Source organism: Perognathus longimembris, chromosome 21, assembly GCF_023159225.1.
Source record: "Perognathus longimembris pacificus isolate PPM17 chromosome 21, ASM2315922v1, whole genome shotgun sequence".
Taxonomy (NCBI): Eukaryota; Metazoa; Chordata; class Mammalia; order Rodentia; family Heteromyidae; genus Perognathus; species Perognathus longimembris.
In genome coordinates this window covers 39,525,570-39,542,235 of record NC_063181.1, presented here as the reverse complement: position 1 = coordinate 39,542,235, position 16,666 = coordinate 39,525,570, and the positions used below count along the sequence as shown (strand labels likewise).

The window sequence follows — 16,666 nt, the reverse complement described above, 5'->3', positions numbered from 1 at the left end:
GTATGTCTTAGCAATGCTTTGTGTAGGTTTATATTTGTTTAATATTTAATTAAGATTTTTCTCTTGGACAGAATCATCCTGTCTCATTTTGAGGACAAAAAACTAAGAAAGGCTTCCTTGGGTATCATGGGAACTGAAAAATGCTGTGATAATTGCAGGTCCAGGTAAAAAGATTTCTTTCTGGGCTGGGGATATGGCCTAGTGGCAAGAGTGCTTGCCTCATATACATGAGGCCCTGGGTTCAATTCCCCAGCACCACATATACAGAAAATGGCCAGAAGTGGCGCTGTGGCTCAAGTGGCAGAGTGCTGGCCTTGAGCAAAAAGAAGCCAGGGACAGTGCTCAAGCCCCGAGTCCAAGACCCAGGACTGGCAAAAAAAAAAAAAAAAAGATTTCTTTCTGATAGACATTCTGAAAGTCTTTGTTACTCTTTTAAAAAAAATCATTTGTATTTTTGATGGAAGTTACATATTTTAGTTTTTGAAAACAATAATGAATTTATATATAACATGCAAACAATTTCAGTAGTGGATTAAGTGATAAGATGGTAGACTTAAATCTAAACATAAACTATTAAGTGTTCAGAGATATCATTTAAGATAAAAATTATCAGAATTGATTGATTCTATTTTCCTATCTAAGATGATGTCCTTAATAAGTTTAATTCTACAGGTGGGTTACAAAAAGAAGGAGCCATATCCCTTGTAAACATTAACTTAAGGAAAAGTTGAATTACTGTTTTAGTATTGGGAAATTAAGAATTTGGAACAAAAGAATATTACCAGGTCTGAAGAAGAACTTTTCATGATATGAAAGTGTTTGATTAATTTATCAGAGTTTCCAGTGAAGCAGAATCAGTGATTAATGTAATGAAAGAGCAGAGGAAGAAGGGAGGGAGGTGAAGAATAAAGAGTGATGAGGAATTGATTTTAAGGAATTGGCATACCTTGTTGTGGAGATTGGTGGATCTTACAGTTTATAAGTAAGCCAGAATTCGTGTAAGACTTGTTATTGAAGTAGAATTCTTTGTTCCTTACGTATGACTTCTTTACTGATGCTTTCATTCGATTGGATCAGACTTGCACATGATTTTGTTGGTAATTTCCTTTTCTTGAAGTCAGTTGACTAAATGCTAATCACATCTACAAAATATCTTTGCAGCAACATCTAGATTAAGCATTATAACCTAGATAATTTGATACATAAAAGTAACCATCACAGCTAAGAAGATATAATTCTCAGTGTACATGTACTTAGTACAAGAACTGAATGGAGAAATAGAGGAATCCACAATTATAGTTGGTAACTTCAACATCTTTTTGAAGTTATTGTTAGACGAGTAATAAAACTGGACAAGAAAAGAGTAACAAGATAGAAGAAATGAACAAGGTTACCAGCAAACTGGGTCTAATTAATTTTATAGAATGTTTATACAATAGCATCAAAATGCATTCTTTTTAAGGGAAGTTGGATTATGTATGACAATGGGTCATCATTTGAGTCATAAAACATTAAAAATGTAAAAGTATTCTATATGGGTAATTTCTTTTATGATAATGCAATTAGATTGGAAAGCAATAAGAGGTACATAATGTTCCATATCCTTGGAAATTAAATAACCTATTTTTAATTAATCTGCCAAAGAAGAACTTGTCTTAGAGCAAATCAGAATATATTTTCAAGGAAATAAAATGAAAATGTAAAATATTTGAGGTATTGCCAATAAAATATGGGAAGAAAATATATAGAATTAAATCTTACATTATAAAAGACAACTTCAAGTCAATAATTAAGCTCTACCTTAGGAAGCAAACAAGTGAGGAAAATTAAACCAAGAGGCAGAAAGATGAAAATAATGAAGATATATGCATATGCCAATGAAATAAAACCAAATGTAGAGAAAATTAGTGAATTCTAAAATTTATTATTAAGGTCAATAAAAATGATTTAAAAAACTTCTAATAAGGCTGACTGAAAATTGACTCAGGTCACCAATATCAAAAACAAAAGAGACGGGCTGGGGAGATAGCCTAGTGGCAAGAGTGCCTGCCTCGGATACACGAGGCCCTAGGTTCGATTCCCCAGCACCACATATACAGAAAAACGGCCAGAAGCGGCGCTGTGGCTCAAGTGGCGGAGTGCTAGCCTTGAGCCGGAAGAAGCCAGGGACAGTGCTCAGGCCCTGAGTCCAAGGCCCAGGACTGGCCAAAAAAAAAAAAAAAAACCAAAAAAACAAAAGAGACAATTTTACTATGGTCCTCATGGTCATTAATAAAGGCAATAAGAGAATACTATGAAAAATTCAGTGTAATTTAATATTGTAGATAAAATGAACAAATTCATTAATAACATCAAACTAACAAGACAGAATGAAATAGCCTTATGACCGTTAGAGGGACTTAATTTTATGTTAGAACCCTCTGAAAATAAAAATCTATGGCCCAGATGAATAACAAATTCTACCAAACATTTAAAAGAATAGCACCTGTTTTGCAGTATGGCTCCATTATTATGATATTCTCTGAAGCATGAAGGTAAACTAGAGGGTTGAAGAAACGACCAGTGTTTGTCAGGGGTCAAGTGGAAAGAGAAAGTATTTTTGTAACAAGGTAGTACAAAGCAGGAACTAGGAGTAATGGATTTGTTGTGATTTTATTATGGTTAAGATTTGATGACTGCATCCTAATCTATCAGTGTGTTAAAAATTGTGGAACTTTTTATATAAGTATTGTTAATTTAACTATGTTAATTGTAAAATAAAAACGTGCTATACCTGCTTGGGTTACCTGTGTATGTAGGTGTAGCTTTATTATTAGACAAAGGAAGTATCATTAGGGATGGAGATATATTCTGTATATAATGATACTGGGTTCTATTACCAAGAACACAAACTTGTTCTATATACACAAAATGATAAAGCACAAATTGACAAAGAGAACTGAAATAAGTCAATAGACCCACAAAGTTAGCAGAGTTTGATAGAATTTTTAATTATTTGCAATGTTAAACAATCACAGATTCATTAAATAGAAAATTTGGTCAAGTTACTAATAAGTTGGATTTGCCAGACACATATATAGAGAACCTTAATTCTAATTAACATAGTCAGTATATATAAAATATTTTTGCTTTGTGATCCATTATAGCGAATGATAACTATATTACAGTACACTGGGCTAATTGGAGAGTTCATTACTCTTAAGATCTATCTGGTATAATTAACTTCTTGGCATACCTAAAATCAGCTTGCAACACACTGATTGGAAAGCACTGCAGGACGGTCTGCCTAATGGAGTGAATATAGGTACTGACTATTAGAACTGGGGTTGGCAAAATAATGGCCTCTGGGGCAAATTCATTTCTGCCTGCTTTTCTGTAGATAAAATTCTCTTGGAACGCAGCTATGTTCTTTTGCTTAGTGTAGCTGCTTGAGTTATTTGTCTATAAAACCTTACCATAAAGCCTAAAATATTTACTATTTTGTCCTTTATATTAGACTATAGCTTATCTCAAAATCTCTCAGTGAATTGGTACCCAGGTAATTTCTTACTGTAATTCAACTGATTTCCAAGTAAAAGTAGAAAGTTCTTATGTTTATGGAAGTTTAAAATAAACACTTTGGGACAAATACAGTGGCTCAGATCTCTGAATCCCAGCTTCTTGGCTGGTGGAGATCAAGAAAAATGTGGTTCAAAGCCAGCCTGGCAAAATATTAGCAAAACCGGATCTCAACAAACAAGCTGGGAAGGGTGATCTACAACAGTAATCCCAAGTATGCTGGACGCATAAGTAGGATGCTCCTGGTGTCAAGCTGGCCTGGGCAAAAATACAAGACTTTATCTGAACAAAGTAACCTAAAGCAAAAAGAGTGGGCATGGTTCAAGTGGTAGAGCAAGGCACTGTTTTTGTTTGGTTTATTTTGATAACTATTTTATCTGACCACATGCATAGGCATTTCACCTTGGTGTTCCTCTCCCAAGAGCATCCTCCTTTGGTCTCACTGTGTGTGAATGCCTAGAGTCCTGTTTGATTTATCATGTCCCCATGTATTACAGGTCTAGCTCTTGCATGTGAGAGAAAACATGCAGCATTTGTCTTTGGGCTTGATGTACCTAACTTAGCATGGTTTGATCTAGTTCCATCCCATTTCCCTGCAAACACTGGGTGTTTTTTTGTTTTTCAACAAAGCAAGAAGTTCAACAGCCGTATAACTCATGAGCCTAAACTTCCCTAAGTAGAATCCTGCAGCTCGGCTCTTTTTGAACTTTTTTATCTTCTAAGGTTTAGGTACCTTCCATGAAACTTGCCTTCTGGCACACTGAAAGATGTTACCACATCTTTCTGTTTCATTGTTATTTATTCCTCATTTTAGATACTTCTCACACACTTGTCTATAATAAACTTCCTTATTTCTGAATCAGCGGTTGTATTTTTTTCTTCACTAATTGTTACACAAAACCTCTTTCTTTAAAAACTTTTTTTCTTCGCATGGTACTGATGTTTGACCACAGGACCTTGCACTTGCCAGGCAATCACTCTTAATACTTGAGCTACACCCCAAGCCCTTCTTGCTTTAGTTATTTTTTTCGCATAGGGTCCAAGGCTAAGCCCCAGTCAGCAGGACATGTGGAGATTACAAGTACTAGTCACCTGGCCCAGCGTAAATCTTTTTATTGTGAAAGATAAATGCCTTGTTTATACTTTCTAAGCATATTGTTATTTTTATTTAGATTGAGTCATTGCTGTGCTATTAATGACTCTGCTGACGCATCACAGGACTTTGGTCCACACGCATTCCTGCTACTATCTGCTGTAAACATCTTAGCGGAAAAATTTGGTATTGGGGTTCCAATTTTATTTCTCCGAGGATCTGTAAGTATAACTGAATAGCCTTCACACAGTTCTATTTTTCTATCAACTCTTACAGAGGTTTGCTGTGTACATGATTGTGGCTTTGGTTTTGCATGAGTTATGGAGCCATAGGAAGTTTCAGCTAAATTGTGCACTCAATACTTTGGCAAAGCTTGTGTGCATCAGTGTATTGCTGTTTTGAACAGTGGTGTTTAGCTCTGCACCTCAGATGAGAATAAAGTGAGTGAATCCCCAGATTGATTTTAGGATAATTAAGGAAAGTTAACTCTCATTGTATCAGGGGACTGGTAAAACAAAACTGTATCTTTGGGTGCCCAGAATCTATTAAATTCTTGGTGCAAAAGTTTAGTTTCAGGGATTATTTTGTAAATGTCTATGTTCAGTAGTAATACATGACAGCATATTCTTTTTTCCCTTCCTTTTACTTCTTATCAGAGTTTGTAAAATTCTAAGAAAAGTTTTTCATCTCTATTTTTATATGTGATTTATCAGTAGGTATTTATCAGTGAAATTCCAATTATTTTCTTTTGTTGAATGGTTATAGTGTGCCAGTATTATGCTAAAAATTGCAGGTATGAATATGAATTGAGATCTGATGCTTCTTTATAGTTGAAGAGGCTTTTTGTACAGAGTTTATCTTGATTTTGAAATATGTAAAACAAATTTAAGTATTATATATTGTTATTAGTTTAATAAATCAAGAGTGGAAGGTGGGATATTTTACAAATATGTTTATTAGTATATTAAAGCAGATGTAAGATAAAATTATCATTTTGTATGTAGAACTTAAAAATTATTTAGGTAAAAGCATTTATTTATTAAATACTCATGTATTTTTAAATTTTGCATAGAAAGGATCATCAGTTGTGACATTTTATGTCATATGATAAAAATTTGTGTAAAACTTGTGTTATTTGGTTCTTTCTATTATATGCTGAAAGGCGTTCAAGATTTTGTCTCTAAATCACTAATTTGATTAGAAACTTAGGAGTAAAATCATTGCATAGTTACTTTTATGTGTGATTCTAATATTTTTTATTATGGAAAACTTTAAGTTGCAAGGAATAGTTTGAATATGCTTAAGATCTGTGAAAATGTCTTCTCTCCCCTTCAAAACCTGTGTATTCCAGTGTATTCCAATTGACTGTGTTATTTATAAAATATTATCATTGTTTTAATTTGGTATAATCCAGCCATATTCAGTATCAACAAGTAAGTTTCAGCAGGCTGGGAAACTTCAAGTGGTCACAAGGGGGATCAAATTTCACCTATTATTTGAAAACCAAGTCAGACCGCTTATGCTGACATTGTCTTTTGGGAGTCTTCAAATTAAGAAGCTTATTCTTCGTGAAATTTTATACCACCCTTGCTAGATAAAGTATAAAACTTTTTTAAAAGTACCACTTAATGAAGATTTGTAGACACTTAACTGTAGGGAAAATAAGATAAGTCTCCCTCCCATGCCCCATTTCAGTGAGCTTATCTATTGGGATATTGCTTCAAAAATTATAATTGTAATTCTTTTGAGAATTTAGCAAATTGTTCCCCTTAACCAATTTAGGACAAATTAATATCTGTGCAGATATGTGTCTTAAACTTAGAACTATTGGAGTTCCTTTAAAAAGATACAATATATATGCAAAGTATATAGCAACTGTAGATTCAGCAGTACATGATTGTATTTTCTTACACAAGATTTTCCAAAATAGTAAGAATGATTATTCAACTTGTCCATAATTTCTGAGTGAAGTTTAAAATTTTGTTTTAAAACATGTGATTGAGTAGAAATTAAATAGTGGCGGTGTTTCTAAAGAACTTCATTTTAACTGACTAAACAGCTCACCATGTAGAAATCTTGATACACCCTGGAGTATATGATAAAATAAGCAGTGGCCTTAATAGTATAGAGTAGAAAACAAACACAGACATTACTTTGCACAACCAAGATTAAATGTCACTTTTGTAAAAGTACCACACCGCCATGGCCCCAGCATCAGGTAGCACGTGATAAAAGATGATAGGCTACTTGGGTGTGAGACCAGGTAGAAGAGTGAGAGGGAAAGAGGAGTGGAGAGAGGGTGACGATAATCAAAGTACTCTATAGACAGGTAATGAACATCGGCAGATGAAACCTACAAAACAGCATTTTAAAAGGAGAAGGGAGAATGAAAAAGTAATAGAGGGGGTGGGTAAATTTGATTGAAGTACATTATATGCGTGTGTACAAATAACGAAACTCACTTGTATAATTAGTATACTCATAAAAATGTATATTAAAGTTATAATTTTTGTTATTGGAATTGGTAAGCCTCTAAGGTGCTCTCCAAAATGGAAGAGCCCTCCCTTAGAACCCTTAGGGTCCAAGTTTGTAATGTTTTAGAAAAGAATTTTAGGACACATTGGGGTCAAGATTTTAGAAAGATTTAAAAAAAATGCAGCTCTAAGGAAAGGAAAGAGGAAAAAGGGAATTGCTGTATGTACCCAGTCAGAGTGCAACCATACTTGAGAAGCTTTAAGCTGAGTATTCTAATATCAGAAATATTTATGATGAAGAAATAGGATTGGGGTTTGGTTTACATTTTCCTTGGAATAAGTACTCCCCTTTATTCTGGACATTTGGAATAGTCATTCTTTATTGCTTTTACACTATAATTGTCCTTATCTGTTGGGTCCAGAGTTACTGAGTCTGCTCAGTTTACTAAAGTTGGGTCATTATGATATGACATACATATAATCTGTTCTCCTTGAATATCCCTTTAAACATAGGATAGATATTATCAGATGCTCTTTGAAGACAGGTGTCCTATTCAAAGGAGATTCCTTCCTTCCTTCCTTCCTTCCTTCCTTCCTTCCTTCCTTCCTTCCTTCCTTCCTTCCTTCCTTCCTTCCTTCCTTCCTTCCTTCCTTCCTTCCTTCCTTCCTTTTTTTTTTTTTTTGCCAGTCCTGGGGTCTTGAACTCAGAGCCTGAGCACTGTCCCTGGCTTCTTTTTGCTCAAGGCTAGCACTCTGCCACTTGAGCCACAGCGCCACTTCTGGCCATTTTCTACATATGTGGTGCTGGGGAATCGAACCTAGGGCTTCATGTATATGAGGCAAGCACTCTTGCCACTAGGCCATATTCCCAGCCCAAAGGACTTGTTTTAACAAGTGTTTTATTCCAGGGTTAGTTTCTCTTTAAGATATCCTTCCTCATTTACCAGAACCGTAATCTTTTGAGCAAATAGGTAAAGTTAGAGAGAAAGAGAGAGGGGAGGGAGGGAAGGAAGGAGGGAGGGAGGGAGAGAAAGAAAAAGATGCTATTTTGGTTCATTTTATTTTGTTTTGTGCTGGTACTGGGGCTTGAACTCTTTTATTTTTTATTTTTTTTGAGCTTTTTTTAATTGTCAAACTGATGTACAGAGAGGTTACAGTTTCATACATTAGGCATTGGATACATTTCTTCTACTGTTTGTTACCTCCTCCCTTACTCCCCCTCCCCCTCCCCCTTTCTCTTTCCCCCCATGAGTTTGAACTTTTTTTTTTTTTTTAAACCCTACATATTACAGCGTAGTGAGGGAGTATAAAGCCTAAAGCAAAGAGTTGTTTCTGTATTTTCTTTTTCTTTGGTTTTTGGAGAAAAGGCTGTGCTGAGGTTTGGTCTTGACCTTGTGCTTCCTCGGTAAATGACCCAGCATTTGAGTCATGCCTCTAGCCCTGTTGTCCGTTATTTTGGAGTCTCACCAATCTCTGCCCGATCCAGCTTCAAACCATGATCTCTGAATCTCAATCCCTTACGTAGCCTTTGTCTCTTGGCCTGGATTATGATTTCTTTAAGACAAAAGCAGAGATTTCCTTTTCTGCATGGTAATTACTATGAAAACAAGACAGTGTACGTTTATCCACATAGTTTTTGTGTTATTGATCAATAAAAGGAAGAGAATTCTTCTCTACTAATTAGAAAAGGTCTTATTGCCCTCTATTAGTAAATGTGCACATCACTTCAGGGTTTTTCTTCTTAGGATTATCAGAACTAGGAAATTATAGTGTCTAGAGAGCTAGTATGTGTTACTTAAGCAACGTAATGACTTTGCTGGTATTGGGTTACCAGCAGTAGAATCTCCTGTTGCAAACAAAGGTAAGGCCCAACAGGTCTACAGGGCCATTAGCAAGTGTTCCAAGAAATTCAACTTGTGTCAAGAGGATTAGTTGTTAACTAATGAAAAGAAAGTTCTGATTATTGGGCCAGCCTAGTTACACAATCTTCCCAATGCCCCAACATACAGATGCTATTAGTTTGCTTATATATCAGGTGATGCTAAAAAGCATAATTGCTTAAAGCTACGGTGTGAATGCAGATCGTTGCGCTTAAGAATGTATACTGTATGCATAATAGTTTTGCGTGTATGCATCCATGTGCAGAGGTATATTAAGTAGTTGTCTGCACATCTGTGTTCTAATCATAGCTATAGTATCAAATCACTGTGGAACATTAAACTGTCATTAAGCCCCTGGTTATTAGTTAGCAATATGAATTTAAATAGTCCTTTGAGCTTGGAAATTCAATGGCTTTTAAGTCCTATTAAAAGGAATTTTCTTGTGTGTATTTAAAATATACATCATATTTTGGAGTGATATGCATAGTAAAATATTTTAATGAAGCAAAGAGACATCTTGTTTGGTTTGATGGGAAGAGCAGCTCCAATCTATTCATTTAGCAGGAACCTCAAATACACCAGTTTTTCTGTTGTTGTTTTTATTTTTAGCTGTATTCCTCATGTATATTAGCTTTTTAGACTTGGTTTACTGTATGTTTGATTTTAAATATTCTATTTGAGTCAAGCCCAAGTGAAGGTTAGCATAGGTAATGATTGTTAATAAGAAAAAAGATGCCATGTTGTGCTTATATTTCTTCAAATTTTGTTCTGAGAACTTTTCTGTAACTATAGTAATCATGATACCAAAATTCACTTCTTAGCTGTATTAATAAAAATTCTATTTTCTATCTTTTTTTTTTGCCAGTCCTGGGACTTGAACTTAGGCCTGAGCTCTGTTCCTGAGCCTCTCTGGGCTCACGGCTAACACGCTACCACTTGAGCCACAGTGCCACTTCTGGTGTTTTCTGTGTATGTGGTACTGAAGAATTGAACTCAGGGCTTCATGCATGCTAGGCAAGCACTCTACCACTAAGCCACATACCCAGCCCTAAAAATTCTATTCTTATTTCTAAGATTTAGTAGAAGGTTGGTTACAGAACATAACATAACATCCTTCCTATTGGAAGCTGACCCACTTGACCCACTATCTAAGCACTGCTGCCTGTAATTTTGATGGGAACTTAATCTTTTTTCTAGTTTCTTCCTAGCTTCATGAATAACTAGCCTTATTTAGGCTATTTTAGGAATCTCTGCCTTAGAAATAATAGTAAATAATATATATGTATATATGTGTATGTATAACAATATATGTATGTATACATAGGTGTATATATGTATAGGTATATATGTGTATATATATCTATCTATCTATAGGTATAGTCATAGATGTATGTATATAGGTGTGTGTGTGTGTGTGTGTGTGTGTGTATGTGTATGTGTGCTGGTCCTTGGGCTTGACCTCAGGGCTTGGGTGCTGTCCCAGAGCTTTTGTGCTCAAAGCTAGTGCTCTACCACTTGACCTATAGCATCACTGCTGGTCTTCGGTGATTAATTGGGAGTGAAGAGTCTCATGGACTTTCCTGCTTAGGCTACCTTTAAACCTTGATCCAATCCTCGGATCTCAGCTTCCTGAGTGGCTAGGATTATATATGTGAGTCACCGGTGCCTGGCTTATGTGTATGTTAATTTTTAATTTATGTGATATACTTTTGTTTTCAATTATATGCTCAGGATGATTTTGTAGCACTAAAGCCATATTTTTTCTGGTGAAGTATATATTCTTGTTCTACCTGTTTTAAAATATTTACATGATAAATCTTTTTTTTTTTGGCCAGTCCTGGGGCTTGGACTCAGGGCCTGGGCACTGTCCCTGGCTTCCTTTTGCTCAAGGCTAGCACTCTGCCACTTGAGCCACAGCGCCACTTCTGCCCGTTTTCTGTATATGTGGTGCTGGGGAATCGAACCCAGGGCCTCATGTATACGAGGCACGCTCTCTTGCCACTAGGTCATATCCCCAGCCCTACATGATAAATCTTTAGCTTTCCAAAATAAAAAACTTCAAATGTGTATTTTTCTGTCATTTCTTCATAGCTATTTCTGAGTTGAGTATTCAGAAGGTTATAAAAATTTTGGTTTTAAAGCTAAAATTATTCCAAGACTCAATAAATGGGATTCTGTTTTACTTATCTCATTTAATTAAAGAAACATTTGGAAGATTGAATTTATTTATAATTTCAGAGTTCTCAACGTCTTCCAGATAGATATCGCTCTCACAAGCTTTTTGGCACTGGCAAGGATCAATCAGAGAGCTGGTGGAAGGCCCTTTTCCGTCAACTTATAGCAGAAGGATTCTTGGCAGAAGTTCCTGGGAGTAATAAATTTGTAGCGATTTGCATCCTTACAAACAAGGTAAGCCCTGTAGAAATAATCTACCAGTGTACTTGAACTTATTTTTACTATCCGTTAAGATTCTTCTTGCTTTTGATAGGGTAGAAATTGGCTTGATAAAGCCAATAGAGGATCTCCCAAGAGACTTATCCTTCAAACTAATGAAGAACTGTGTCCACGGAAGTTTCTTCGGCCAAGGTTCATTTTTTTGTTAACATTTGGGTTTCCATTGTTGTTTCAATGATTCAAGTTATACCAACGTGCAGATACCACACAGATGAAATTGGTTGTCTGTTTGTACATACTTTGTTAGAGAAAGGGAGCCATGGGGCAAAGATAACACTTCTTCTAAGTGGCTGATGGGAAGTAAATGAACATAATATTTACAAAACTGCTTTTGCATTGACCAAGAAGCAGTGAGGTGAATGGAGAAGAATGGTTGCACCCTGCCTGCTTTTTACGTGTTGTGAGAAAGTTTAGCATTTTGCTTAGTTTTTAATATTACCAATCACCTAGCAGGGTTTTTCTTTTTTAAACTTCTTCCTTTTTTGAGAACAGGTATGAGTTTTAAAAATCATCAGTTCTAAAGGGAATATAATCTTATCTACTTTTCTGAGAGTGGAGTGTGATGATTTAAGAACCAGATAACTGAATTTTGACATTGGAGCTAATATAATTTTACTATTTTTCAGTTTGAAAGCTTTGTCTTCAGGCACTGAACAGTATTCCTCTAGTCAAATACCAGTTGAAATAACTGCAGAGAAGAAGGTGTGTTTTGAGATGGTCCTTATTTATTTCATCCTTTGTTGATGCAGCTCCTGATATAAAATGTTACATTTTAAATCCTTTCCAACTACAGAGAAAAGTGGTATAACTTGTAACTAAATGAGGTGAATACAAAGTGTGATAGGATTTCTAGAACATTAGTTCTTACATGTTCAAGGAAGTAACTAATTAGATTATTTTATCTTATTTGAATTGGAGTATTTTTTTTTTACTATTTAGAGAATATTGTATTAATTTCTTTAGTTAACCCTAGATAGGCAAGAGTGTACATATTTTACACAGTGTACAACTATTGTACAAATGGAAAAAATTGAGTTTTAAACATAATACTTATACTTGGTTAAAAAATAGCCTCATTTCTAACTATTTTCATTAAAGCTGTATACAGACTTCTTGCTTTGTTGGGATATAGATAACTCTAGCTAATTAGAACATGAACAATGGATAAATGTGATAGATTAAATTTTTTAGTACCCTTTTTCTGCTTTATAAAGTACACAGAATATAATTGAAGGAATTTTGTAACAAGCTCTTGCTATGTGTTATAAGAATTGTTTTTGAAGAATGGGACATTGGGTTATATAGTAAATTGCCTTTAATGATCTTAGAAGTTGCTAATTTAAGAGCTAGTTTAAATTAATTTATCTGACCTGGTTAGTCAGAGAGAAAATGTTCATTATGAGATTTTATATTTTCTGTTCTTTATGTTTAAATGCTTTTTAAATGTAATTTTCTCCAAATGGATTTTTACATGTTGGAAAGCTGTCTAACTTGGAGAAGATGTATTCTTACAAAGCACTTGAGAAAATTCCTTCTGGGAGTAACATTTCTCAAAAAAGGTACAGAGCTCCAAATGTGTATTTTCTATATTTATGTATATTCTCAGTACTATTTACCTTTCTTTCCTAAAGATAAAGGATTTTCACAAGTTGGATTGTTTCATTGCAAAAGGAAGTCAAAGTTAAGTTGTAATCCTACTAGTACTATGATTATTAAAACAGCTATACAATGATAGTATTCGTTTAACATCTGACAGTTTGGGGATATTAGTCTTTGCCATGTTCTGTGTTAAATACTAAGCACTTCATATGTAATCCTTAAAGCAATAAGCAATCTACAGGTTAGCTACTACTATATCTACTCATTTACTTCTTAGAGAACCTCTAGTTAGCAACTTTTTTTTTTTTTAGTCTTTAAGTAGTTGTACAAAGGAGTTGCCATTTAACAAAGCCGCTTCTGAATACAGTGCATCTTGTTTGGTGTCACCACTTTCAGTATTCTTACCCTCTCGACTCACCTGTTCCCTTACCTCCCGGCCTCCCTTCTTCCTGCCCCCACCCTCGGTTGATGTTTGTTCAAGGCTAGTGCTCTACCACTTTGAGCCACAGCACCACCTCTAGTTTTTTGGTTTGCCAAGGCTGATTTTGAACCACAATCCTCAGCTCTCATCCTCCTCAGTAGGTAGGGTTACAGGTGTGAGCCACTGGTACCTGGCCTCCTTCACTTTTCTTAATTTTGTAGGCTGTACATTGCATTCTTGGCTGCATCCCCTTTCCCCACTTCTATTTCCACCCCTTCTTCTTCTCCTTTGTCTCCCTCTCCCCCTTTGACCCCATGACACTCCTGTGAAGTACATACTTTGTGGGTTTCTTTTGCTGAACTTTGACCTGGCCTTTCTAAGGAATTATACTAGGTGAGATCTTTCTTGAATCTACCATATTTCAGCGAATACATTTGTATACACATACGCGCTAACCAATGTATTTACGTACCTGTTTATTAGCTAATTCTGTCTTCCACATATGAGAAGACATGCAACCTTTGTTTCTCTGGGCCTGATTTACTTCAATTAACACAATTTTTCCATTTTTTTCTATTTCTGTATAAATGATACAATATTCATTCTAATGGATGAGTAAAATTGCTGTCCCTATTCTATAGTCAAAGATACCACAAGTTATGGAGTTATGTAGCTAGTTAATGGCAGAGCTGGCTTTCAAATATGTATTTTTCTGCTTCTGGTATCCTCCGGTATTACTATATTTACATGATATATAATCCCACCATATTTTAAAAAATACACTGTGGTCATATTATAGAAACTGAGTTAGAGAAAAGTAAAGGTAATATATCTATTATGCTTTTAAGTTACTCTTACTTTCTGACTTTATGAAAATGTGTAAAGCATAGAATTCCACAGATCTGAGGAAGAAGGTTTGAAAAATGTATCATGTCTTATATGTACTTAGACTAAATGGATTATATTTACATAATGTCATGTTAAAGTAAATTAATATGCTCTTTCTAAAGCTTTGTCTATTTAAATAACCTTCCTTTGGATCACAAACATTTCCCATGTCAGTTTCCCCATCCTAAACATTTTCTTTTTGTTTTCAGTATATGGCATATAATTACCAGTTAATCAAAAGTTTAATCTGGCTAGTTAGCATTTCTTCATGTAACCATTTACTATATTACTTAGAGCAAATTTATAATTTTCTTGATTAACAGTATATTACTGATACTTTGAGGTGGCCTATTCCTCACATTCAAGTTTATATAATGTAAGTGGCAGGATTTGATAATTGTGAAAATGAAACCTATCTTATTTCAACACTATTTCTACTCTCCTCTTTCTTCATCAGTACTAGGGCTTTGAATTCAGTCTCATACTCACTCAACTTGATGGCTCAACTGGAGTTCTATCACTTGAGCCATGCCTCCAGTTTTTTGGTATTCATTTGGGAAATCGAATATCCTAGACTTTTCTGTCTAGGCTAATTTAGAACTGTGAGCCTACCAATATCAGCCTTCTAAGGAGCTAGGATTACAGTTGTCAGCCATTGTGACCAGCTATTTTTGTTTTTAATTTTTTTTATTAATATAGAGTAATTTTTCAAAGGGGCTTCATTACACTATTTTCATACATGCATATATTGTACTTTGATTAGCTTTTTGAGACAGAATATCTCCATGTAGCATGGACTAGTCTTGAGTTTATGATCCTCTTGCCTTGGCCCCCTTGTTGATGACTTTACAAGTGTATGACACTATGCCTGGCCTTCAAATCTTATTTTACACCATAAGTTTGTTTGTTTTTTTAATTAATCTTTGTTTTACAGTTTTGTTTTCAAAAGAACTTTTACATTGACACATGTTCACAATCCCATCCTTATGTTTTAGTGTTAAGAGTTGGAAATATGAAGGTAAATGCTAACACAACCTCATGTAATTCTTGCATTTTATTTCAATAATACCACCATAATTTCCAAATAATTAAAAAAAACACACCCACCTATGAGTCCTCAGTGATTCCTCTCTCTTCACTTGGAGTATTTAAAATAGTGAGTGTTCACAGTGAAGGAAATGAGCAGCAAAATATTTTGGAGATAGCAATAAATGCAGCCAGAAGTTCTGGCCTCTGGCCTAATCAATCTGGAGCATAAATTCTGTAAAAGTTTTTCAGATTCACTGCTAGAAGTATGAAGGGTTACTAATTGGAAAGGCAACTATAAAATTAAGCTGGACTATCAAACTCATACATACATACATATATATGGTATAAAGCAGTCCCTTTTAATACTGTCAGTATTATTAAACAGTCATATATTCTTCATAGCATGTAGGTTTCTTATGGTACAAGCTGAACTTGTTGGTTTTAAGTGGGATGGGTTAGGGAAAAAGAAAATCAGAACCATTTAAAAATAGAAGCTTCAATTTACATGATTGTAGAATATTTCTCTTCAGAGAAGGCAGGACACATGATTTTTCAGAAATCACAAATTTGAAGGTCTTGGTTGCTACTTCAACTATAGCCTCGGAGTGGCAATTTTTGCCCTTCCTTTGCTTCAAAAAAAGTATAAGAAAGGGTGATGATATCTACATTCACCATTCTTGGGTTTTCAGCAAATTCTGGATCAATGTAAAAAAACACTGGCATATCTACTTCCCCTTGGGGATTAAGCCTTTGTTCTTCAAAACAGTAGCAATGGATTTTATTGAAATACTGCCCAGCTTCAAAGGTACAACGTTGTATGTAGAAATTCCAATTATTGGTTTGTAGGTAGGATTCTTAGCTCTATAAAATGCTAGTGCAGTCTCTCCTGGTACCACATATATTTCTGTTTGCTGAGGTCTAAAGTTCCATTGGAGACTGGCATGCACATTTGCATTGAAGGTTACCTTAATGATCCAGTCCTTAACAGACACCATGTTTTCAGTCTGGTCTGATGCTTGCCCCGCTACTGCTGATCCACCAAGTCCTGTGGTCTCCTGCCTCCGTCCACCTTGGCCGTCTTAGTCCGGGCTCCAGGGTGGCCCCGGCTCCAGCCACAGAACACGACGCGAGCCCATACCCCCGGCCAGACTACACCATAAGTTCTGAATTCCTATAACAAAGAAATTTATAAGCATTTCTTTTTTAATTTTTTTATTTTTTGCCAGTCTTGGGGCTTTGACTCAGGGCCTGAGCACTGTCCCTGACTTTC

At 35.2% G+C, this 16,666-nt stretch overlaps 2 protein-coding genes across 2 annotated transcripts in view; one reads left to right on the top strand and one right to left on the bottom strand.

Moving 5' to 3' along the window:
• Wrn (WRN RecQ like helicase) overlaps window positions 1-16,666 on the top strand; it is a 132,729-nt gene that overhangs the window by 86,563 nt on the left and 29,500 nt on the right. The window contains exons 23-28 of the mRNA XM_048330945.1: window positions 72-164; window positions 4,731-4,872; window positions 11,244-11,414; window positions 11,494-11,591; window positions 12,086-12,158; window positions 12,933-13,018. Of these exons, the coding sequence (XP_048186902.1) occupies window positions 72-164; window positions 4,731-4,872; window positions 11,244-11,414; window positions 11,494-11,591; window positions 12,086-12,158; window positions 12,933-13,018 (663 nt within the window). The remainder of the gene's footprint in view (window positions 1-71; window positions 165-4,730; window positions 4,873-11,243; window positions 11,415-11,493; window positions 11,592-12,085; window positions 12,159-12,932; window positions 13,019-16,666) is intronic.
• Window positions 15,972-16,532, bottom strand: LOC125339701 (cytochrome c oxidase assembly protein COX11, mitochondrial-like). Its single transcript, XM_048330959.1, is given in 3 exon segments — window positions 15,972-16,199; window positions 16,202-16,451; window positions 16,518-16,532. Coding segments are annotated over 3 exon segments (480 nt in total). The 3' UTR covers window positions 15,972-15,984.